The 25,850-nt window shown below is 39.7% G+C and overlaps 1 protein-coding gene across 2 annotated transcripts; it reads right to left on the bottom strand.

Annotated features, from left to right (window-relative positions):
- Window positions 1-991: 991 nt before the first annotated feature.
- On the bottom strand, window positions 992-25,733 carry LOC135985719 (protein NPAT). Of its 2 annotated transcripts, none has more exons than XM_065629294.1 (18): window positions 25,589-25,733; window positions 21,797-21,915; window positions 20,257-20,317; window positions 18,738-18,810; window positions 18,213-18,253; window positions 16,932-17,162; window positions 16,373-16,454; window positions 15,064-15,196; window positions 14,464-14,555; window positions 14,293-14,380; window positions 12,508-12,604; window positions 11,852-11,983; window positions 9,404-11,095; window positions 7,606-7,721; window positions 7,406-7,514; window positions 6,193-6,250; window positions 3,192-4,347; window positions 992-2,314 (listed from the first exon to the last, which is right to left on the bottom strand). In XM_065629294.1, exons 1-18 carry the CDS (start codon window positions 25,623-25,625, stop codon window positions 2,237-2,239), a joined length of 4,395 nt encoding a protein of 1,464 aa, XP_065485366.1. In that variant the 5' UTR covers window positions 25,626-25,733; the 3' UTR covers window positions 992-2,236. The 2 variants fall into 2 exon arrangements, with proteins under 2 accessions (XP_065485366.1, XP_065485358.1); XM_065629286.1 differs by having other exon boundaries at window positions 993-2,314; window positions 16,373-16,457.
- Window positions 25,734-25,850: the final 117 nt, after the last annotated feature.

Genomic DNA, 25,850 nt, shown 5'->3' with positions numbered 1-25,850 from the left:
TTGTTGCTTCATTTTCCTAATTCCAAAGTGATTTTCACTGAAAAATAACTTGACTCAAAGGCTCTTTTTTCTGCTGTTGTGCACCTCTAAGCCTGGTCAGATGCAGAAAAGGAGCCCCTGCCTTGGGGTCTAGTGCCCAAGTAAAAACTGGAAGAGTGGAGGCAGGAAAATACTTTCCTGGAATGAATCTTGTTTGAGGCTTTGGTGAGAAGTTCATGCAGTTTCTTCAGCAGGCTTTTTAGCAGAGGGCAAAAGTTGGCTATTTTACCAGTAAAAAAACCTATTCCCAATCTCACCCTGTTCACAAGGGAAAACACACCAAACACTTAAATTTCTTAGCTGGGACTTAAGACAACTGCTTTCTTATTTTGACTTGAATTTCAGCAGCAAGTCCTCTTCCCCCACTAGCTGTCCTGACATTTTCCTCCATAAAGTAGGGGGCATTAGTACTTCAACTGGGATGTAGTGGGATGCGCTTCTTCTGGGAAGGACCATACTTGTAAAGGTAGCAAAGGAAGCGTGGGGAAAAACACTATGAAAACCCTTCCCTCATGCTCTCATACCTGTTCTTCTAAAAATTATTTGCCATATGACAGCAGCCTGGAACTGAAGATGCTTTCTCCCTTGAAAGTGTAAGTGAACTGATAATTCTCATCTTTAGTAGTACCAGATCACCTGAACTGAAAGACAATGGTGGATATTGGCTGTCCTGTGAAAGAGCTACACTATGTCTCAAATAAATAGCAAATCTATTTAAAAATAGCAGGTATAAAAATACCATGTATCAACAGACAGAATGTTATTAAGCATGAAATGCCACCATGGAGCAGAGACGATTGTTTTTGCCATTCTGACAATTGCTGCTATTAGAACACAGTGTTTGATACTGAACTCTTTTGTCAAAAAAATGACTGATCAACATGACTTTTCTATGAAATGTCCACAACGCTGCTTAGTGGACTTACAAAATATTAAGCAAGACACACAACTTCTTATTAAACCAAAAATATTTATTCAAGCTGTAAATGCTATGCAGTACTTAGTTATTGGATGGGTTTAATATAAACATCTACTGCATAATATTTGTTCCTTAGGAATCCTCATAAACTATCTGAAACATTGCCCTGTTGCTGTACAGATCTCTTACTTACAAGAAAACTTGCATTTTTAAGACCTCAACGATTTGAAAACAGGAGGAAAGACCAGTAGAGAAAGTTCTGCAGTACTGGAGCAAGGCTTGGTGTGGTAATTTTCATCCATGCTCATTTTTACGCAGATGGAGGCTGAGCTTCTCCTATACCTGTTTTGAAGAGTTTTTCTACAATAGCTATGAAAATTCAACATTCAACAGAAATATGAAATGCAAATTTTTCCATGTCTGACTAAAAGCATGAGTGACATTAACAAATGCTTTCTCAACAGTACAAATGACAGTTAAAAGAACTGACACTTGCAATAGAACACACTGAAATTCTGGTCTGGCTTTTGCTACAGTGTCAGTATTCATACCAGGGTATGGATAGGGGGGTAACCCACAGCCAAGTACATGGTTTGAAAACAGCTTTTGCATTCAAATGACATCCTCTGTAGCAAATCCGGTAAAGAGATGAGACTGAGACGAGTTCAAGTTCCTATCTGCATGACTAGTTGGGAAAAGCTTCATCGGATGAGAAATACCGCTGGAGGTTTTACTGGCCTCAGGTGTAGTTACCTCTTTCAAAGCCTCACATCATGGGTTTGACAGCTATGAGAGGAGAGCGTTAGTATGAGCGCATTACAGCCAAAGATTGAGTCCCTTTGGGATTCAACAAGACAAGGCAAGTGGCCAGGTTGGCTGCCCTGTCTCACAACAGTGAACTTCAAATGCCTTCAGATTCACCCCGTGGCAGCGATCGGCTACAGCGGTTCAGAGGGGAAAGTAGAGAACGCAGCAGAACACAGACAACGTGGTCTAACAGGAAACATACAACTTTTCTTACATTACATTTATACAAATTTACAATTTTGCAAATTAAAGGGCTCTATAATTATGCAAGTGCTTTTTCAAAAATAAACATATACCAACTCAATGATATTTACACTTAGCAACCTGCTTCAGAAACAGCATGATTTTGCTATAAAGTGAAAATTCAGTGCACTGAAAGTGCAACTCACTCCTCAGAATTAACTTCTCTTCCCATGCAAAACCTCAGCATAACAATACTCAGCTTCAGACAGTCACAGTTCAACAACTTCTTCATTCATCATAATGCAAAGACAACAGGAACTTGTCCACGTCCATTCCTGCTGGAAAAGAATTTGGTAGCTTCTTTTTCTGTGGGAGAGGAAAAGAGCTGTGTTAATACCACAGTCTGTATGCATTCCTTTTGTCCTCACCCTCCCATCTGCCTTGCAGACACAACTGCACAAAGCTCACCCAAAAATCAGACACTGAGGTGCTATGTGTACCCTCCGGGTACGAACAGTGGGCTTGGGGGACAGGAGCAGTTGAGCGCTCACCCACATCAGCATCACACCCGGAGTTCAGCTCCGCGCGGCCTCGCAGCCCTGCGGCCCTTCTCACATGTGCAGTACAAGTAACTGAGCATTTTTCAGTTATAATATTTCACTCGTAAATTTTTATTTTTAGTTACAAAAACCCTAGGTGTGCTGCATGACAGAGCTGCACTGTGTCTCCTTTTTGATTATTTACATACATCACCTTTCCACATCTCACACCTTTGCTATTTGCCATTAAATCAAATCCCCACGTCAAAGGCCCGGTGCTGTAGACTGAGAGACTGGGAATGCACAAAATGTGCATTCCTTTTCCTGGTGGGAAATGAGGAGGCAAGAATAGGCTGAATTTTACTAAGACCTAGTTTGAGTTTGGCCTAATTCTTACATTCAATCTAGAAATTTATACTGAAGTTAGAATTTAGAAACTCATTCATGTTTCGAGAAGTAATTTGGTTTTCATAGGTATGTGCAGAGTCAGCAGGAATTACTCATGTGTGTCTGAAGACTATGCTAATCTTAACACCACCGATAGCTCACAGTAGGCTCAAGAGGCAAAATTAGTAAAACTGACAAATATAAACAGGATGTCAGGAATTTGGATTAGCAGCTCTGAACTATCCCATTATAAATAACATATATACATATCTAATATATATTTAGAATTTTAAATTAAAAGTAAATGCCTGACTTGCCTTTATTTTCTTCTTTTTTGATTGTGTTGGAGAGCTTTGAAGGTCTTTCCTATTTGCAGAACGAGAATTTCTCTCACCCTCATTCAAGTCCTCTAGTTTCCTTTTTTTTACTGTGCTCCGTAAAGACCTGAACTGTTGCATGTTGTCCTTGAGGGGAGTTGCAGAGCTAGTCCTGGCGATGGCCGCCCGTGACAGGATCATGAGTGTGTGCGCAGCCATGCTGACGCTGTTCTCGCTGCCCGTTTCGCTGGCCGGGCTGCAGGCGGGCAGGTCTGGCGTAGCAGGGGGCACCATCACTCTGGGGGTCGCGCTGTCCTCGCTGAAGCGCCGACAGGTCGGTGTCCGTACGCTGTCTGTAGTATCATCTGTGTGCCTGTCCCCGACTCCAGACGGTGTACGGGGTACTGGCAATTCTCCGTTTTCAACTGTTTTACTAGTTGGGCTGTGCCACTGAATGTCTTGCAACATTTCCACACACTGTTTAGTGAACGGGCTTGACAGGCATAGGCCTTGGTTGGAACCTTTAGCTGGTTCTCGTTTTGGCTCCTTTGAAGACAAAGAACCAGACACGGAAGATTTGCTAGTCCCGTTTGACAGCGCCCCTTGCTTTTTGTTCAGCTCCGGCACCGAAGCAACTGTCTTCTCATTCCACAAGCTAACGCTTTGCTGGCCATTTGAGAGTTTGGTCGTGTCCTGGTTCTTCTGCTTTTCCTCACTATCTCTTCGTAATTCATTTTCTTTATTTGCAGTAGTCTTGTGGAAGGGATCTAGTGGAAGCCCTGCAGTTGCCACCTTCCGCTCGGGCTGCGGCTCCTTTGCAGATGCGCTTCTGTTGCTGCCAACTTCTGGCTTACACAGAATTCTGGGCAACGTTTTATCCTTCTCTCTCTTTGCTGACTGTGCCTTAGCAGAGGATGATGCAGAGTCGGCAGCAAATGAAGTATTTTCATTTCTTTCTTTTTGGGATAAACTTTTAGTAGTTTGAATTTGGGTGTTTCCTCCTGCAACAGGTAGGACGTTATCAAAGCAAAGGACTCTCCTGTGACTTTCACTTTGTCTTGAATTTGAGCTTGTGCTCTCTGCTGGTGCTACAGGTAAGTTCTCCTCTACCTTCCTTGCTACTTCTGCAGTGATAAGCTTGTCTGAATTTCCAGTCCTGAAAATGAGATGAAAATGCTTCAGCAACATACTTATTCTTATTGCATAAGCTCATTTCGGCTGGCTGGAGGTCCTCACCCTCACCTTTAAAGCTCCCTCCATTCTCTAAATGTAAGTGTTTTATCAATATGCAAAGATCAAGAGCAAGGGACGACAACTGCAGAAAGCTTCAGAGAAGGCCAAAAAAGAATGACAAAAAGGTATGAAACAGGGTCTGTACAAAGAACAATGAGGCAGACTGGGGCTTTTCAGCCTGGCAAGAGACATGACTGAGGGGAAATGCAACAGAGCTCTGGGGAAAAAAACCAAACAAATAAACAACCACCAAAAGGAAACTATTCGCTGTATCTTGCAGTCGAAGAACTAGGGGCATCAAGTAAAACTGCTACCAGGTTCAAAACAAAAGGAGGTTTGGACACTGCATGTAATTGAGCTTGGGAACTTTTTACCCTGGGATATTTGTGGATGCTGGTAGTTTGCTTGAGTTCAAAAAGAACCCGAGCACGTTCATGGCAGGACAGTCCATCCTGAAATCTGGTTCTGGCTGCCCTTGGAGCTGAAACGGCTACGCGGCTGCCAGAACATTCTGCCTGATATCACAGCCTTGTACTCCCCACCATGCACCTGCTGTGGGTGACAGGACACAAAGCAAGAGGAAGAGCTTGGGCACTGGATGACAACACACAAACTCCTCAGGGCTGCACCTGCCAACCAGCCACACCAGTGTGAAAAAGCCACCGCTGCACCGTAGTGATGTCAAAGAAAAAACACTTCTGCTCTGTCAGCTCACACCACGGCTACATCCGTGCCGCCCTCCTGGCCTACGCTGCACTGCCAAGAGAAGCTTCTGCACATATTCATCTCTGCGAGTCAGATTCTCCCCATGCAGATCAGCCTTTATGGTTTATAAAAGGAAAAGTCAAATTAACTTTGGGATGGTAACTTTGGTGCCTTTGGGGTAGTAAAGCTGGTGTGGGCTGTAGCAGTTTGTTTGAGATGAGACAGAGGGTAGGAATGAGAAATTACGTTTTGCTCTCTTTGCTACACAAAACATATGCCTGGAGATTGATTAAAATTAACACAAAGCTGAATTATCAAGATGACATTATCCCAAATCTTGCTTCTATGGCTTTTTAAGAATCACTAATTTTTACATGCATGTATGCTGTACACTGTGGTAGACATTAGGTTATTTTTTTAATAAGCTGACTTTATTGTTCCTGTTTTCCTCCACTTTTCCAATATTTTACCTGAGTTCTGGATAGGTAGATTTTTTAAAGTATATTGTTACAATAAAAGAATGTTTCCCCTCTAATATTTAAACAGAACATCGTATCTCTTTCTACACTCTTGCTCATTCCAACATCCTTTTGTTTCCCAAGTCCACTAACGATAAAGAGTTACTACCGAAACCTTGCTTCCTTCTCTCTCTCTTGCCCAACAGAAGACTAGTACCTATCCCGATTACAAATTAAATTATATCCATCAATATATTAAAAAAGGGGCTAGTCATCAAAATCTTTCGGTAAATGTAACGGGTAATTTCTGCTAGCTTGGACTCCGCTCAGACAATTTTTATTTGATGATTGAGATGGGTGTAAATAAACACAAAGCCATACAAAATTAACAGAGGAACAGTAACAGCAGAATTCTAGCAAAGGCTTGTTATTAATAATGTCACGGCACCGGTACTAGCACACATCTGCATCAATCCTCCTAGCAGACAGTCAGGGGGGGATGTGTATTGCTTATGTCACCACTGGAAAAATCTGTCCTCCTCCCAGTCAACACAGGATGAAGAAATTCATGGCAGGAAAAAGTTTGGATACCAAGCACTACTGACCTTTGTGTTCGAGAATTTGTGTGGTTCAAAGGCTCAGCTACACTTGGTACCAGTTTTCCTGAAACAACAGATGAAGCATTAATAAACTACCGTATTCTGAGTAAATCATCCCACCGTTAGTACAATGTCATTTGTAGATGTGGCACTTCAGGAGATGGTTTAGAGGTGGACTTGGCAGCACAAAGTTTATGGTTGGACTTGATGATCTTAAGGCTCTTTTCCAACCTAAATGATTTTATGACATTTCACCTGACAGAGAATCGAAGAAAAACCCAGCAACAAAACTTTGCCATAGTTTTCAGATTTACAGATTAACAGATTAACAAAGGTCACCAACTAAGCACAAACAAGAAGCTTGTTTGCTGTCTACACTTAGATAATACATAGGCCTGGCAAGACAAAACCCATTAAACTGGACTTGAAAATGCACAGCAGGGATTTCCAAGTATTAATAGAAGCGAAATAACCACAGGGAACTCTCAAGTTATCCGTCAGCAAACCAGCACACAGACTACCTACACCATCCTAGTTTTTTTCTTAATTTGCAACTTCATTCTGCTTTCATTTTTATGTGTAAGACTACTCTTTTTTAAAAGAGGTAGACAGGATAATGCACGAGCTGCCCTCATAACTCAATTCATATGTTCAATTATTTTTTCTTTACTCCCTCCCAATACTGAGAAATGAATGTAACTCCAGTCTTGTTTCAATTTACTATTTAAAGAAGCAAAGTCTCAAACATACAGAAGTATATACCTGAAATAAGAAGCAGAAAGAGTGCATTTTTTGTATAAATATGCAACACTTCTATTACATATTTTCCTTGATAAATTTTTAGAAATGCTCTTCTAAGAACTTCTGTATTTCCATGTGGCTTCATTTGACGGCAGCAGTAAACTGTACTTACAACTAATAAGATGACAAATAACAAGAAATATAAAGAATGGTACTTTAACTGCATTAGAGCCTTGAAACATTAAATTTCCAAAATAAGCCTGACCCCAAATCTGGAATTATTTAATATGCTGGGAGTCTTCTTTGTAAATTGAGCAAATATAGTTACTAATTACAGGTTACAGGCCTCTCTCAAAGCCATCCCAGCGGTTACCTGGCAGAGGAGCGCTAGTATTTATAAAACTTTATCACTCAGAACCAACATGCATTTAGAACCCCCACTTTTCTTCTGCCCTTCTCCAGAATGCCAGGTGGGTACCTGTATTAGTCTTGTTTCTTGCTCCAGGAATCTTTTGTGATTTGGGAGGGATGGGAAGTTTTGGGACACTTCTGCTGCACACTGGACTAGCCACAGGCATATGGAGAACCTTGGAAGAATCATAATATTCCGTTATAATTTACCAAAAGACTCCTTATCACTTCAGCTTTATTTTGATAAGATTTATTTTGATGTGCTACCTGGCGGGCAGGTGCTGAGAAAGTATTTCCATTTTGTCCTACTACCGACAGAGGGATCATTCCCACCATTCCTTGCAGAACAGGTTGCACTGGAGATGCGATTATAATGGCAGAACCTAAAAAACATCCAAGTGTTGAAATCATATAGAAACTAAAAGACTGCAGTGAAAGAAAAGCTTGAAGTCAGGATTTCTTAAAATTATGGATGGTCAAACCTATGGCAAGAAAAGCTCTGGTTTTTTTTAAAAAAAACTTCATCATCCTAACTGTATGTCACTACTAGAAAACCGGGTAAGTAGCAATTATTTTTAGTTTAATTTGGATTCTTTAGTTAAAGTCTGTTTTCCTTTTTAAGAAATGGCTCACAATTAAGCTTGGAGTATTAACATACCTATGTTAAGGCTTGAACTTTAAATTAATTTATAAAAAACCAGAAAAAGTAACATTAAATAGCTCACTTTGCTGCTTAACAAATATTAACTATTATTTGCATCCTATTCTCTCCAATTAGCACGCTCAAAAGCTGTTAGTGGAATTTTTTTTCTTCCAGTGCACCCATATCCCCTTCCCCTTATAAGCACACCAGAAATTGGGACAGGTTAGTTTTGTCTTTATGGAGGTATCTAATATACATTCCTGGCTCATAGGAGGTTTAAATGTAGAACACGAAGACTTTAGTTAATTGGTGGTTTTGAGATCAGCTGTTAAAACAAAAAAAGCATAAAGAGACTAATCTGGACTATTTAAGCCAGTTTCCTACTTATTTAAATCATTGTTAAAATAGTTGTTTTACATTAGTTATGCTAAAGGGGTGTAAGAGTGTCTGGCTGTGAGATATACAGAAATTACAAAGAAAGGAAACTATTATAGAACATTAATTGAAAAGTGAAAAAAAAAAAATCAAAGAGTGAAAGAAGAACTGATTCCACACAGTTCTTCAGTTACATGAGCACCACCAGGAAAAATATCAAATGCAGAAGAACGGGCAAACTTCTGTTTCTTTCCCTGTGAAAAAAGCCCAAGACAACAGTTGCATAAAGAAATAATCCCGATAGAAAAGGCCAGGACACCAAGATCCCACACGTTCTGCTGCGCCGACTTCTGTCTGACCACGGTGAAACAACTACACGAAGAAATTCAAGGATAACTGTGACAAGTTTTTAGTTTTGGAAAGAAACCTAAATGTGTTGATTATAACCACCTTATAGTCAGGTTTAACATTTCAAAAAGCACTTAAAATTTTATCACTGTAGTAATAAAAATGCTTGCACCAGCAGAGATTCTATACAATGGAAAAAAATAATGTTACACTTTTAAATTTGTCTAAATGTACTTGTAGCGCAGATGAGGTCATTGGAAAACGCACCAAAACAAACCAAGGAAGTAATTTTGGAAGGAGTATCTACATCCAGCCAGTTACCTAAACTAAATATAGGTTCCTATAACACAAAGCATTCTATTTATAACAGGAATATTATTAAAACAAACTGCTTAATTTAGCTGAAACAACAGAATCTTTTGTATTATAAGCCAAAATATGCTTCCTGAATTTAGCACTGCTAAAATCATAGCATTTAGGCTTCTGAAATACGAGGCTATGTTTTCCAAAGCAGCCTGCTCAGTGACTCTTATTCCATTTTTAGTAGCAACTAATATACTCAAAAAATACAAACCTCTCAGCTAGTTTCAAGGGGCAGGTAGAGCAGTGTTTAAAAAAAATCAGTTTACTTTTAATGTACTTACCAAAACAAATAAAAAGCAGCTATATAAACAACACATTTTCAAATAATGAGATTACCTTGTGGGAAATTTGGGGAGAGAGTCTGGTTTGCTGCGAATGCATTGCTGGATCTAGGAGGAGTCCGTAACTGCTGCACAGCTGGAGCCTGGGCAGCAAGCGGCATAGAATTGCCGGGCAATACAACCACATTTGACGGTGTCACAGCTGTGCCCAAGGCAGCTGGGTCAGCCACACATGTGGCTATATAAAGGTTGTTGGAATTGCCAAAAGCTGTGCTTGTTGCTGGCATCAACTGTATAAATCCCCCTTCCTTGGAGAGATTAGTTTTATCAGCAACTGAAAAAGCAGCACAATCTTCATTCTGAGCGTTAACTGAGGTGACCACAGGATCCTTAGGTCTAAGCACAAGAAGATTCTGCTCTGCCAAAGCTGCATCCACATTTTTTTCCGCGTCTTCTGAAATCAGGCATTTGGACAGGCCTGCACTTTTGGTTGGGGATTTGGCTGGAGAAGACAATATTATAGTTGGCAAATTTTCTCCTGTGATACTGGAAACAGCATTATTTAACTCTGTGTCTGATGAAATGAATGGATCATCGCTGATGATGATCTTGAGGGACATTATATTGGAAGGATCAACATCCATCGGTTGACTACTAGAAGATACACCACTGATACTTTTGGCTTCGGTACCTGACTCCTCTGCTGGGGATGCAGTTTGTGGGGGAGGAGAGTGGCATATTTCAGATGTAGTAAGATCATTTTCAGTGGATACTACAGAAATTTCTGTACATGCACCATCACCAGAAGAGAAATACATATTATCAGCATCTACTTTTGTAGAAGATGAAGGTTCTTGCATTTCCCCTTGTGTTCCCTCTGAGTTTGACAATGCTGAAGGGAGGTTAAAATCTTTCTTAGAAGGCTTGTCAAGTGTATGCTGATCATTTGAATAAGGTTTGTTACAAGTATCAACAACTTCAAGTCGCAACTCTGTTTTGACCAGATCTGAAATCTTCCCTGCAGGCCTGGCAGCACAGTCTGACTGCATACCCTGCTCCTGACGGTGAGAGCAGGGGCTGCAGCTCCCCAGTAAAACACCAGCTGCGGCAGCTGTACCGGTTGTCACAGCCTGTTCTTTTCCTGCATCTGCTGATGGGCTAGAAATCGAAGAACTGTTTTTCCTCAGCAGTACACTGTGGCCAGGGCTCCCATCAGAAGGGCTTTTAGTGAGTGCATTTTCAGATAGCGACGTATTTGGTGATAAGTGGCATTTACTTCCAGAATGTGTTTTATTTTCACTGGCTGTAGTACCTTCTGCCAATGGAATCAAAGAAATTCGCTGACTGCCAGAATGAACATATTCTAGATTAGGAGTACTTTGAGCACTCTGACTTAGTGGGCCTTGTTCCATTTCCACAGCTCTTTCACTGTCAGATACTAACGCAGATGCCACTTTTTTATCGTAAGAATCTCCGCAGCGCTCGTTACATTCACCACCAGGGCTCTGTCTCTGGTTAGGGGCTGTCAAACCAGGCACAGAGTCAAAAGCGATTTCAAGCTCTCCCATATGTTCAGGGGTAACGGTTTCAAGTACTTCAGTCTGCTTCCTTGGTCTACTATGTCCATGCGACTGTTCGCTGGTTGCATTTTTCTTAGCCATCTCATCAGTAATGCTGGTCTTCAAGACACCCGATGCTTCTCCTAACGGGAAACCTTTACAGGACAGCGATTCTCTAGAATTATCACCTGTAAAACAGAGAATTGGCTCCATAATTACTAGAACAGACACAGCATTTTGGAAGTAACTTATCAGTTCAGTGGAAAACTGTTTCACATGAAACTGAGGATAATGCTACTCATCCTTACTTTCAAGCTGAGTGAAAAGTATATGAAACGCATGGCTAGATTATATACATTAGGCAATCTGGCAAATCAGTTTGTACATAAGTGTTAATATGATAATGGCTCAAGTCACTACACCAGACTTCCAGAAGTACAAAAAACATCTCAGGATAAAGACCTCTTGACTTTATTTCTCATATACTTTCACTATTGTCAAGAACAGGGTAGACAGACTAAATGTACCTTTTGTCCAGCGTATGACTCTTTTTATATATTAATTAACCAATACGTTACACAACAGAAAGAAAAGATTTATCTGGTTAGACGCAAGATACTATCTTTCTTGATGTGTTCCACAACGAATACTGCAAAGTATCTCTGTTTTGAATGAGAAAACAGTTTTGCAGATTTGGTTTCATTTAGGAGCTTATAAAGGTACACCTTGTAAACACGCTGGCGGGCTACTGTTAAATTTACAGACTGAAACTTTCTAAAAGACTAGGTGTATCCACATATTCATGCAATGTAAATGTCAGATTGGATATTACCATTGAAAACAGAAAGATTTTGAAATGTACAAATTGTCTGAAAATATTTTCATACGGAAAAGCAAACAGAGAAGAGGTCTTAAAGAAAACAAACACAAAAAACAACACATACATCTACTAGTTTCTTCTGTTCCTAAAGAACTTCCAAGAGTTTCCAGGTTATCCTCCTCCACCAGGATTGCATTTTCTACTCCATTCTGACCAGAAATACCAGCAGGTAAGTTCTTGTTTACCTTGCTCTTGCCTATTTTCAAAATAAAGAATGATTAAATATGTCATTTTACACGCAAAAGCGCTTATTACATTTTAAATGAAGCATGGAGATTTCAAATTCAAGAAATGCCATCCTAAACCAAAATAACTGTTTTTCTATATTCATTACAAATCCAGAAATACCATAAAAATGCCCTTATAATTTTATATGAGGATATCGCTGATCAGATAAATAGAAAAATTTTACAACAGTAAAGAAAAACAGGCATGAACTATCACCCTTTAGACCAGAAGAGTCTAAAACGACAGCAATAGAATGATCACTGACCCAGCACAAAACCAGAATCTCAGCCACAAGAAAATCCTGTGCTTTATAGTCATGTATAATTGCATATAAAAATCTAATTCTGAACTGAGGGACACAGATGCCATACAGTCCATTTCTCTTGCAAAAGGGGCCAGCTGCACTACCTTTGCTTCTTCAAGCAATACTTAGGAAAACTTATGATTCGTGAGGCTTTACAGTAACGGCACAATGAGAATAATACACCCTACCGTAATCAAACAAGTCAAAGAGTGCCTGAAAAGCTGGATCTGATTCTGTCTGTTGTAGAATGTCCTGTATGGCCTCTTCTGACATATGAATTTCACCCTGAGAAAAGACAAGACATACAGAACTGTTAGACAGTTCCTTCGACAACTTCAAATAAAGACAAGAGTAGTTTTATCTTCAGATTGTTTTTAGTTCTATTACTTCTGCTCAGCACAGAAACATAAAGACTAATGCTGGAAACATTTCTGCCACAAATTTAATGGCTGTTAAAAAATATGAGTGATTGCAGTTTATGAAATAAAGTCCCCCCAAACCCAAACATCTTTGTCAGACATTACACCCTGCACATGCATATTGGACTACTCTCTACACAACGACCAGCACTGTTTAGAGGGCCTAAATCTCAGGCTACACTGGCGGCTCATGCAGATGGTATGAATGCTGTGAGCCTGCACTAGCCAACCACCGGCAAAAAAATCCCCAAATTAACCCTAATTTCCTGTTTTTGCATATATCTAGAAGACAATGCTAAGCCAAGGGAAGTTTTATTTCATTTACCCATTACATGTTCTATAATATAACTTCCAACTACTTTTCTGTAGAAGGCAGTTGGAAGGCACAGCTACAGAGGACACTGCTCTAAGGTTCCTCATTCAAGCCGACTTGTTTGGTAGCAGCCCAGGAAGAAAATTAGAAGGACATTCAGAACATATTCAAGTGTTCAAATATAAAGTTTCTCCTGACTTCCTGGAGATCCCCTAAGCACTCTACGACTTTTGTTATCGCAGTTGTAAGGGTGGATATCACACATGCGATGCTTGATTATTTTGTCTCAGCTACTCTGACTAAACCGAGAAAGTGCTTTGATTTTGTTCTGCTCAGAAATGTGGAATACAGCTTTTTCACTCTGTATTTTGACAAAAACTGACCTAAAAAAATTACCAAATGACCGAATAACAGCTTTTAAGAAACAGACACCTCCACTTCATAAACAGGTAACTGCCTCTACTCTCCTACCCTTTTCATGAGGGCCATGAAGATTATCATTCCCTCATGAAGTCCCCTTTATAACTCTGTGACTGCCAGCTCAAGGGTTGTGGGAGAATGAAGGGAGAACACTAGAAGTTCAGGCTGTAGAAGCAGAATATACATTTCCTCCCAAAGCAAGACAACACTAAATTTTAAGAAAAAGCATCCTTATTTAGGTTCCAAAGACAATTTCTCTTGCTGTACTAGATGATCCAAGTTTATATTACAGCAAATCAGAAAATCAAATCAGACTAAACGCGTTTGGAGACCACAAGGTATTTTAAATTCCTTTTTCTTTTACAAAGCTAACAATCCGATCCCCAGTCAGAAGATGGTACCTGATCACTGGTACTGAAGATGCAGTGATAAGCAGGCAGCTGGTGACTGTGGGTAACAGCTGAGCACTGCCAGAGACCATCCTACTCCCTTGGCTTCTGACCCTGCCACATGCTTATGCCATCTTGTACGGGCAAGGGGAATGAATTCAGAGTGCTAAATTGGCTCAAAATTAACCCCAGCAAAATACCAGTACCCTGTCAGTTGAGCTCCTCCAGCCTGCCCACCACCGCACAAGATCAGAGTTAATGCCTGTGCAAGGGAAGCTGTGGAACCACCCCTGGGCAGCAGCTACTGTTAGACAGACTTAGCTGTATGGTAAAACAAACAAATAAAAAGAAAGAAGAGGAGAGCAATCTCAAATATCATCACTCTCATGTGCCTGGTCTTCCAAAAACATAAACAGGACATCTCACACCTACCTGAAGTCCAAGGATTTCATCAATTGAAGTCTCCTGTTCCGTGGGACCACTGTCTGTCTGTTTAGGGGCCTGAGTGACATTGCCATCACTGGAACACATTAGTCATTAGTTCAGAACTCAAAAATAAATCAAATAAGAATACATATCAAGTTTAGAGGTTCCTTTTATTACCTGCCCAGGATTTTGTTAATGTTCTCAGCAAGCTTCTCCTGAAGGGATTTGTTGCTCAGGATTTTTTCTCTGGCATTTTCAATAACCAGTTGCTGCAAAACACAGTATTAAAGTGGTCAGGTTTCTATTTTCATCATCACTAGAAAAAGAGCATGAATTTCCAACTTACTGGTAAAAAAACCAAAAAAACAAAAAAACAATCAAACACAGAGAACACTCTTTATAACAGAGAGACAGCCGATTCGTGACTGGATGACACTGCTATGAAAATCATCCCAAAACATTCCTGTACTTCTATTCTCCTAAAGTATTGCAAGGCTTATTGTGCTTTCTGATTTCCATTCTCTAAACAATTACTGTATTCTGACAGCTTTCAGGCATCTTAGCAAAGCCAATAAATCAAGGAAAAAAATCCTCTACATAGCCATGCCATCCTAACTAGTTTAGTACACACAAGAGCTAGTTCAAATACAAAACAATAAATTTATCTTCTAAAGTCAATTTCTATAATACCCAAGACAAACAAGATGTAAAAGACTAGTTCTCCATAGTCTGAATGTGTTTCTTAAATGCAAATATCTTCCATAAATATATACTCACTGGGAAGTTACCATCTATGAATTCTTCAAGCGGCTCAGTTTCTTTTTCTGTTATTACTTCCTCAGGGTCTTGAGAACTTCTAGTTGCTGAAAGAGGTCCAGATGTTGCGATGCTTTTCCTCTTCTGAGATTCACTGAAACATTCCAGGAAATTTATGATGTATTTTGTGAGAACATAGCAAACAATATACTTAATGGTCAGTAAATCAAGTGTTTCTCTTCCTTCTTAGCAAACAAAAGATTTTAATCAACAGAAAATTAACTACATACTGGAAATACAATAAAATCTGATATTAATACCCGTTACATTATGTCATATGCGTATACTTTGTCTCAATTCATAGAGGTTACAAACAAACATACCGACTGTGGGTAAACAGCACAATGGTAAATTGAATTCCATGCTGACTATTCAGTATTTTCCCCTCTCCAGTACACGCTACTTTAACTGGTGGTATAGGTTCTCATTATCTCCCACTCAAGAAAAAGATTTGAGCATCACCACCGAAAATAAAGATCTCTCAAGGAGCAGCTGTTTCCAAAGAAACAAACAAATTTTAGGTCGCATAAGAATTTAGATGCTGAATAGAAAATGGAATGTCTTTATATGAAATCACAGTGTAGGCTCTTCTGAAACCATCAATCAGTAGTGGCAATAAAATCACTTATATACAAAAAAATCATGCAGGAATAGAGGACTCGGAAAGGTATAAATGAGTAAGGATCTGGAAAAATGATAAAACAAAACCACTGACTGGGATTTAGTTCAGGGATAAAGACAACAAACAGAACACAAAGAGACCAGTCAACTCACTAAAAACAAAAGGATGTTAGAATCAAAGAATAAAAAATGCAAAACTAGTAAAAGAACAGTTTTTCACACCACTTTTAGTACAATATGAAATTTTTTGCTGATAAAATTTACTGAAGCCAATAGTTTTTTCTAAGTTAAAAACAGATAAGACACATTTATATCAATATTGAGAATTTTCATAATTGATAAGGATATTTTAGCAGGAATACTAAATCTCAGGCTCTGAGATTATGTCTAATACTGGAATAATGTGAAGATCAGCTACATGGAATAAAGAAGCACAACTAGCCTCCTATCAGTCTAATGTGATGTTCTCTGACTTTCCCTTTCTTTGTGAAACATCACACACTGGCCACTCTCAGTGGATCTTAAATGCGTTGAAACACTCTACCATCTAAGAAAATTTACACTAGGTTAGAACACTGCATAATCACTAAACTATCTTAAAAACAAACAAAACCAAAACAACCAAAACCAAACAAAAAACTGCGTTTACCTTTTTCGTCTTCCTGGAGAAAGCAAGTTTGAATGAAGCTTTCGTTCTTGTGATGCTGGAACTTGAATGTGTATGAAATCTCCTGCTTTATAAAGAAAAAAAAAAATCATGATGCCAGTAACTTTTCCAGTGACATTGTTAAAGCACTACAGAAACCTACATACCACTTATAATGTTCCAATCAATTCCTGAAAATGCATATAAAATCATTTGGTATTATAATGAAAACGAGAACTATTCCTTTTAAATACACCCTGAGAAAAACATCCACTTGATGTGGATCATCCCGATCTGCAAAATAACTGTTTTAGGTGAGAACACAGGACAGAATAATGACAAAATAATGCGCTTCTGATCTCTGAATTCACATTAGCAAGCAAGTATGGAAGAGCCATTTCTCTTTTGGGCACTCCTAGCCACTTTGGAGAGCTATGGCAACAGAGCATGAATTTTCTGGAACTTTTTTGGTGGAAGATGATTAGCCTTGTTCTTAGAAAACTTCCATCTATATCCATAGATTTTTTCACCTTAAAAAAGGTTTAAAATGTGTGCAACTTACTGGTGATCTTGCTTTCTTGGGTTTGTGATGGGTGCATAAACAACGTATTCAGTCTTGTCTGTGACACGCTTGGATTTACCGCTGGTCTGTGAATAACTTGAGGGGAAACAATAGGAGAGGAATTTTGTGGCCCTGACTGATGGGCTACCAACAACAATCCTGAGTTTGCAGGAGCTGATTGCTGAAGCATTCTCTGTCTTTTCATTTCTACAATTCCACTTCTTGTACGTGCTGGAGATAATAAAGACAAGATGAAAATATATGATAAAGGAATTTTAAAAGGTTGCTGATTTTCCAAGATGTAATTAAAGATGCTCCATTGAAACTTTTTTGTTCTTCAAGAACTAATTAGTGAAACTCAAAAAGTTAAGTTTTCTGTGTTACAGGTTTGAGCCAAAATAATTCAAGATGTATAGAGAACTTACATCGACATTGTAACCATGCTCGTGTCACTGCTTCAATATTTACAGGAATAAATCGTAACAAAATTATATTTAATTACATAATATACCCCTCATATAATTGACCTTAACTGAAATAGCTAAACCAACGTAAGAGTTTGAATTTATTTATCAGACTAAATATGAAATTTAAATAACAGAACACCACCCAATATAGTGAATCTCAGATCCAAGAACAATCGCTACCTATATTTCACATTCTCTCTTCTCACACAGTTTACTCGGAAGTACTACAGAGAGAAAAATTTATTTTTAAGTAAAATAAGTTTTCTTTTTTGAGGGTTCATTTGGCAGTTTTTGTAATGAAAGAAACGATTCTAGATAGGACAAGTATCCTTTCATATTTTGCTTAAATATGTTTGTATGCATACAAAATAATTGCTCTAAAATGGTAATAAATGTTTATATTCCACTTCTACAGAAATGAAACTGCATCATAGTTAGACTGGTTATGTTTTCAGTTCCTCTATAAACTACAAATTAAATCAACAGCTTCAGGACTGAAGCACCAGCTTTTAAATATTTTAACTGTGTAAACTACTAAAAAGTTTTCAACAGAGAAGAAAATGCTATATAGAGAATTTAAGACCCTCGCAAAAAGCTCAGCTTTTCTTATTTTCCTTTCTTGATCATTACAGTAATCCACAGACCCCACTGACGACAACAGACATGCTGAAAAAAACCACTGCAGAAGAGATTTGACAACACTTTAAGAGTAAGGATGCTTTACTGATTGCCGCAGCATGCCCCAATTATTTGCCAAAACAGGTGATTTGAACATAAAGCCTATTGACCCCATGGAATTGGCTCAGTTACTTACTCCTTTGATTAGCAGAAAATCCTGTGGAATTCTGCATGCTCCTAAAAAATAAAACAGGTGACATAAATAAAAGGAGCATAATGGAAACACTCAGCTACACAGTGTGACAGTATCTATTATGTGGTTAATGTCGGGCTGGTCCCAACCACACATGACTTCAGAAAGCTTCCATCTACTGATTGTTATTTTTATTTTTTCAAACAATGGTCACAGATCCTCCAAATCAAGCTTGTTACATTTTTGACCAAGTAACCACAATGGTATCAGATCCTAAATAAGTCATACTATACGGTTTTATTACAGGAAGGCCACATACTCACACTAATGCCCTCCCTATCCCCTAGTCCTGCCTTAACATCTTGAACTGGCTACTCAACTATCAACTCTCACATACCTCTTTTTCACCATCTCTCAGAGGTAAGAGAGCACAAAACCATTCTCATACAATGATAAGGGGATTTGCTCAACACAGAGGCCCACTCTTAAGAGTAAAATTTTACTTTATTGATTTCAAAACTATATTACCTGATCTGAGAAAGTGTATAGTCTAGTTTTTTCCACAGAGATGACATCATTGCTGGAACTTCATTTGTTGTTTCTAAAATAAACCATTAAAAACAAACAAACCGACATTTTAGATGCCTAAAACAGATACACGATGAGAAAATGTAAAACGACAAGCAAAAATAATTATTATGGGGTGCTTCAGACATCATATAACTTAAAGTGTCCAGTCACCTTCTTAATATTCTGTTAATTAGAGAGCCCTAACTCCTAATTTAAGAACTTTGACTGATATGAACACACACTCATCATGGATGCAGTTCTCAGTTTTAGAAACCTAAAGGAAACTGAGGCAAAGACATTCATGATGATAATTCTTAGTGGAATCTGCACATTGTGTTGACTCCTGGGCAAACACATGCTAACCTAACCTAACTCACTTCTGGAAGCGGTATTCATATTCCCAAGTCACTTGCGTGCTTTTGAAAATCGTAACCTGGCAGACCGGCCTTAAAAGTAACGGTTCATTTTAAGATGTCACCCAAACAGGTAAGAACACTTGGTATTTTTGAAGCACAGGACATTAAAGTACAAATGGAAAGATTTGGTTTTGAAGTTTTTCAAGGTGCCAAGCACAAAGTATTTTGAAGAAATTGTGTTTGTATGTTATTTACCATTTCTATTAAACCTAGTGTGAAAAGAATAAAACATTCAGAAGTGTTCCAAACATGGTATGTCTTAAATTGCAAATCCTAGAATCAAGCACCGCTAAAATCAGTAACTGCTGTTAAACCCAGGAAATGCTCCCTGTCTCTAATACTCATACAAAGTAAAAAGTTATTCTGAAATGATTGTAATTAGTTTAAAAAAAAAAGACAAAAAATATTTAACACAATAGGACTCCTCCTGGTTATTTCATAAAATCACAGAATATCTCAAGTTGGAAGGGATCCATAAGGATAACCGAGTCCAACTCCCTGCTGTTCACAGGACTACCTAAAACTAAACCAGACGACTAAGAGCGGCGTCCTTGAGCTTGGACAGGGTTGGTGCTGGGACCTGTAGAGCACGTTTCAGTGACCAACCACCCTTGCAGTGAAGAACCTTTTCCTAATGTCCAACTTGAACTTCCCCTGATGCAGCTTCATTCCATTTCCGTGTGTCTTATCGCCGGTCACCAGAGAGTGGAGACCAGCACCACTCCCTCCTATTTATAGTATAAACCATAAACAGTGTAATTTTACCAGCCAGACATTTTGGACATTTTATCCTATCTTTGTGCTTTACTACATTAGGAGTTCTGCTCGAATTTGAAGTGAAAATATATGCTGGTAAATCCAAACTAAGATCATCAATTAATTTTGCTCACAAGACACTGATCTAATTGACTGTTGTCGGCATAGCATGGAAACCTTCAGCTCCTAGCACAGATGATAGATCGTTCTAAGTCTATATGCAAATGGATATATCACCTCTTCCTCAAGGAGCTCACGACAAATAGATAAGAAAAATAAAAGAAAATCTCATTCTGAAGGCTTACCTTTTGTTTTCATGGCTACATATTCATTAAGGATAGTTGTCAAGTTTTTTCCACATAGAGACTGGAAAAAAAATACTGATCTTAGCATCTTCACTAATAACTTACACTTTGTCTAATATACCATATTATATTTAAGCAGTTCTTTAGAAGATTACACCATGCTGACCCTCAACACAAGGAACTGGACTTTATGTTGCTGGTGCTGAGTTGTCCCAAACTAGGTAGAGAGCAATCTATGGAACAAAATGTTATTACAAACACAAAATCTGAAATGTCTGATCTCACTGCACAACACTGCTAGAGCTGCATGACCTCCACTCACCTTTGTCATAATGGAATAAAAACAACAAAAAAAAAGATGAATATCTGTAACAGTAATGAATATGTATCATCCTGGAAGGCACCATGCTATAAGATGCAATATGAAGAGAACTTCTGTCTAAAGTAAAATTCTTAACCATCACACAGAATTAACTTTCACACTATATTTACTTCTTCTGTATTTTAGGTGAAAGGAAGAGAATCAAGATTTTAAGGTGACCACTATCATTTGTTTTACCTTGTCTGGTTTGCTAGTGGAAACTCTACAAATACAGCCCTTTATTGCAAGTATTTTGAGCTGCAGTGAGAATTTTTTAAGACACTATCGTATCACAACTTTTCCATAAAAATGGAAAAATGCTTCTACTGAGAAAAGGACGATAATTAAAAGCTTTAAGAATCTGAATAATCTATGTACATTTGGTTTTTCTAATTTTTGCTGGCCACGGCTTGGTTCTAAATTCCTTACCCCCAAAGTACAGATTAGAAGAATGAAATAGAGAACAGGAAGAAGATGCACACATCGATATTAAAATGTTGATACATAGCAATATCTAAACTCTGTAATTTGTATACTACTTTAAAGATCCCATTTTGTAGATGTTAAAAATTCAAAGTATCTAATTACCTGGTAGCTACGTGCACGTGTCTACATATGTAGCTACACACTGCACACCAAAAGTTCTACATTTCACCTGGGACAAAGCAGATGTCACTGATCAAAGAGGAAACTGAACTGAAATACAGTTTTTGTCAACAAAATTTAGTAGCCTTAGATAAAGCTGAGGTACCTTACCTAAATATTTAATACGTACTTGAAATGGAACATTACTGACTGCTTTCATGCCTAGGATAGGAAGGCAGTCTCCAATATATTACAAGAGCAGCCCTAAAATCATTAAAACCCTTGCAACACCCTTCTACAAATCAACCTCAAAGCTAAAAAGAAAAAGACTAAACCTAGTGTGTTGAAACTGATTTGGATATTTTACACTAAAATGTTTCTTACTAAGATTAAATACTAGAAACCAAACAACTGCTAATACCACAGGACGCACAAAAAGCCAAAACAAAAAAAACCAACCCCAAACCAGAGGGGACGATCTAACTAAACATTTTAAGCAGCATCTGGGAAGTAATTGTTACACTGAGAAATCTCAATTTGCTTTTCCATGGCTGAAAGACAATTTAACTTTCTGCTTTGCAAATATAAACTCACCAGCAAGCAGGCTGGAATAAACCCATCCTCTGTACAGTGCTCTGCATATTCTTTCAAATCCGAGCTTTCCAAAATAAATTCACGGCAGGTAGCTAGGAGCTTTTCCTGTTGTAAATACCCTGCAATAAATCAGATGGAAAATTTTACTATTTCATTCATTACTTCTGCTCAATAGGTATCAAAGCACTAACATAACCAGCTGCATACAGTGTTGAAATAATCAGGTAGAGATTTCTGTGCTAGACAAAGAAAGCAAAGTTATTTTGAAAGAATATATATCTTGCAAAATATTTAATAGTTAAAACCAGAAAGAGCGTGAAATATTATTGATATTACACTATATTTACAAACTATTCAAGACTGGAAGTGAAGCAATATGAACATTTCCTGATAGACCTTCAGTACAGACAGCATTGTACAGACAAGAACACAAAAGTTCTTGGCTAAGGAGTTAAACTAACTCTCACATGGGCTGAACAACCTAGTTTGATAATTAAGTGGAATTCTACAATACTTTCTCAATAAAATGCACTGCTATGTAACAATAACTCTCCACACATCCTCCTGTTTCAAAGCAGGTAAAACCTGTGCAGCTGTTACAACCATGTATAAAATTTACTAAAAAAATTTGTATTGTACAAAAGTTAATAACAAAAAGGCTCCCCCCCACTTACTGTAATTTCCATTTCTAATAGACGTACAGGCTGCAACTTGTGCCCTGCATACCCCCCAGGACTGAGCAGTTACCCTAACAGGAAATATACTGAAAAGGTTTACTTTTCTAAAACTCCGTTTCTCAGCAAATATGTTCTGCTTTAATCAAACATTTTAAGGCCTGCTTTAATCTTCAAATACTCTAAACATTAAAAGACAGAAATAGACCAATCTGAATGAAGGATTCTAGAACAAAGAACCACAAAAGAAAATGTCTTTCTTGCTTGTAGCAGAACTGAACATACGGTGTTTTAAAGAAAGGATAAAACATGTGCCCAAGTATGCACTGCAGGAGACATATATATATATAAAAATATAGATATACATTAGCGTATCTGTTTCAATGGACCCCCAAAATGGTCCACCTCAGTTCAGGAATACCTATAGAAAAACAGAGCCTTTGAGTTCACATGAAGACAAATGTCTTTCAGCAGATTTGAGTATAGCTGGATGAAACAGATAATATTTCAGACACATAAGTCCTTGTTTAGGTCTTGAACAAATAAGCAAAGTTGGAATAACCACCATGAGTTTAATCACGATGTATGAGCTGGCCTATCCGACAGAAAACATTAGTGGCACTCTGGGAAAGGAAAGGGCTGTCCTACTTAATTTTTCCAATACATTTTGCTAGAAAACTCTCAAACCACAAATTGCTGGAAGCTGAAAGTGTATTTTGGGGAAATGCAATTATACACCAGTCTTATTCCTATCTGCTGTACCATCCACTGTTGGCCAGGATGGGACATGGGGTATTGGGGCAGGTGGAGCTTTCATCTGTGCTGCTATGGCTGTTCTTACAGTCAAACTCATCTGGACACCTACGTAAAAAATTGCAACTTTTCTTTCTTGAACCTACTACTACAGTATTGCAAGGGATGACCAAATGCTTGCCTATTGGCACATCTGGCACATACACCAATTTCCTGCAAATAAGGCATTCCAAAGTTTAAAAATGCCTTAATTAAGATAATCTGTGCAACTCAACTGAACTGCTTGTGCACATACTGTATAATGACACAATCTTTAACATCACCAAAACCAACTTAAAGGCACAATAGGCACAGGACCTTCTTAACTAGGAATGATTTCATATTTTGTTCTGTCTTAAGAAAAGTAGAGATACAAGTCCAACTCATAGTACACATTCACTCTTACATTAATTAAAAAAAATAAACTTTCTTCTTATGTATTTTTCTATAGGTGAGCTCATCTTATAATTTCAGTTTTGCTTCTTGAACTAATAAACATAAACCTTCACAGCACCAGAAAGACTTATCTAGAGAACAAAACAAAACAAAAATTTTTAAAAAACCCCATACGCACACACACAAATAAAAACAAAACAATGACAAAACAGAGAGATGGAAGAGGAGCTGCCCTGGGAAGCCTGTTTATCCACTCAAATTCAGGGATGCCTCATGGAAGAGGAATCCTTATTATAGGCAAAAATAGCTACAAGGAATATCTGGTTCTACAACCTTAGGTTGCTGAGAAGTTTTCTTGACACGCTGCACACACTGGGCCACAACAGACACAAGACAGGATGGACCACGCTTAGTATACAAGACATTGCCAAGATTGTATAGAACGTCTGCAAGTCGCTGGTAAGCATGCGAGAGAAGCTTTCTACCCATCAACTTGTAACTTGATTTTTTTATAGAAAAGTACAGTGAGAGATCTCCCTTACATGATTTTAAATCTTTTACAATGCAGAGAGTTTTTAAAAATCCCCTATTACTTCACAACAATAAAAACATTCATCTCTTACTAGGCTTGTTACTCAAGACAGTAGCAAGAAACATTGCAGGTAGTATTTAAAAATAAATTGTGCTGAAGGAACACTGAAGAAAAGATTCAACCTTAATGGCTTTGGATTAAAAAAACCTGTGGACAACTGAAAACAGAATCTCACCATGCAGGCTGCCAGGGAATCTCGGCACCTGTGCCAACAGATGTTTATGTGTGGGACATAAATATGTGGGTCATATTTTTGATTACCATCCGTTTGTCCTTATCTTTGGCAGTATCCATATAATCCAAAGGATGAAGTAATTAAAAAAAAAAAAAAAAAATCAGTCTGCTGCCAATGTCCTGAACACACTTACTCTGTGCCTTCCACAGACACTGAGCAAACCCGGACTCTCAGTGCAGCCTCACAGGTGACAGAAACCAGGAGGAAAAGAAAGATCAGCTGAACCTCAACCCAGCTGCCTCTGGTGTTGTGGATCATCCTTGTATTCATAGAACCACGGAATCACAGAATGTCAGGGATTGGAAGGGACCTCGGATGATCATTCAGTCCAATCCCCCCGCCTGAGCAGGAACACCCAGATGAGGCTACTCAGGAATGTGTCCAGGCGGGTTTTGAATGTCTCCAGAGAAGGAGACTCCACAGCCTCCCTGGGCAGCCTGTTCCAGTGTCTGTCACCTTCACTGAGAAGAAGTTTCTTCTCATATTTAAATGGAACCTCCTGTGTTCCAGTTTGTACCCATTGCCCCTTGTCCTATCATTGGTTGTCACCGATGAGAGCCTGGCTCCATCCTCGTGACACTCACCCTTTACACATTTATAAACACTAATGAGGTCACCGCTCAGTCTATTCCCCTGCGATCAGGCGCTTTATGAAGCCCCTTCCCCAGGCCTGCCCGCAGGTGCACACCGGACACCGCCGCGTTCCCTTGAGCTCCTGGAGAACCCGCGTTCCAGACCGGCCGGGGAGCGGCCCGGCCCGGCCCGGCCCGCCGGGCTCCCCTGCGCCCGCGGCGGCTCCAGAGGCCCCGGCGTCCCTCAAGATCGAGCTGCGTTCGCTTCCCGCTAGACACAGGGCCGGAGGGGGCGAGCGGACGGCCCGGAGGCCGCGGGGCCCGGGGATTCGCCTCGGCGGCGGAGGCGCTGACAACCCCGGCCTGGGGGGACGGGCGCGACGCGGTCAAGGGTCAAAGGCGCAGCCGCCCGGCTCTCCCGCCGCGCCCAGGGCGCTGCCGGCGGCTGACAATCCCCGGCAGAGTCCCCCGGGCGCGGCTGCCGCCTCCCGCGCCCCGGAGACCTCGCCGGGCCCTCACGGACTCACTCACCCAGCACCAGCCGGGCCACGTCGGACGGCAGCAGCATGGCCCGAGGGGAGCGGGGAGCGGAGGGAGGGGGCGGCGGGACGCGGCTCCGGGCGGCGCAGGGCGGCCCCGCCACCCAGGCGAAGGCGCGGAAACTCCTCCGGCCAGCGCCGCGCCCGCCCCTTCCGCCGGAACCCGCCGCTCCCGCGCATCCGCTTCCCGGGCCGCCCGCCGCCGCACGTGCGCGCCGCTCCGCTCCGCCGGGAGGAGGGACGGGCGCGCGCGG

This window comes from Caloenas nicobarica, chromosome 1 (genome assembly GCF_036013445.1).
Source record: "Caloenas nicobarica isolate bCalNic1 chromosome 1, bCalNic1.hap1, whole genome shotgun sequence".
NCBI lineage: Eukaryota > Metazoa > Chordata > Aves > Columbiformes > Columbidae > Caloenas > Caloenas nicobarica.
The sequence above is the reverse complement of the archived record's forward strand: the minus strand, read 5'-3'. Positions and strand labels throughout refer to the sequence as shown.

Bases quoted from the DNA above. Each gene is read 5' to 3' on its own strand.
- LOC135985719 (XM_065629286.1), bottom strand. From the start codon at position 25,625: ATGCTGCTGCCGTCCGACGTGGCCCGGCTGGTGCTGG. The intron at 18,811-20,256 runs GTAAGCCTTCAG...GGTTTATTTTAG, and splicing joins TGTAGCCATGAAAACAAAAG to AAACAACAAATGAAGTTCCA. The intron at 2,315-3,191 runs GCAAGTCAGGCA...CCTCTCCCACAG, and splicing joins CAAAAAAGAAGAAAATAAAG to AAAAAGAAGCTACCAAATTC.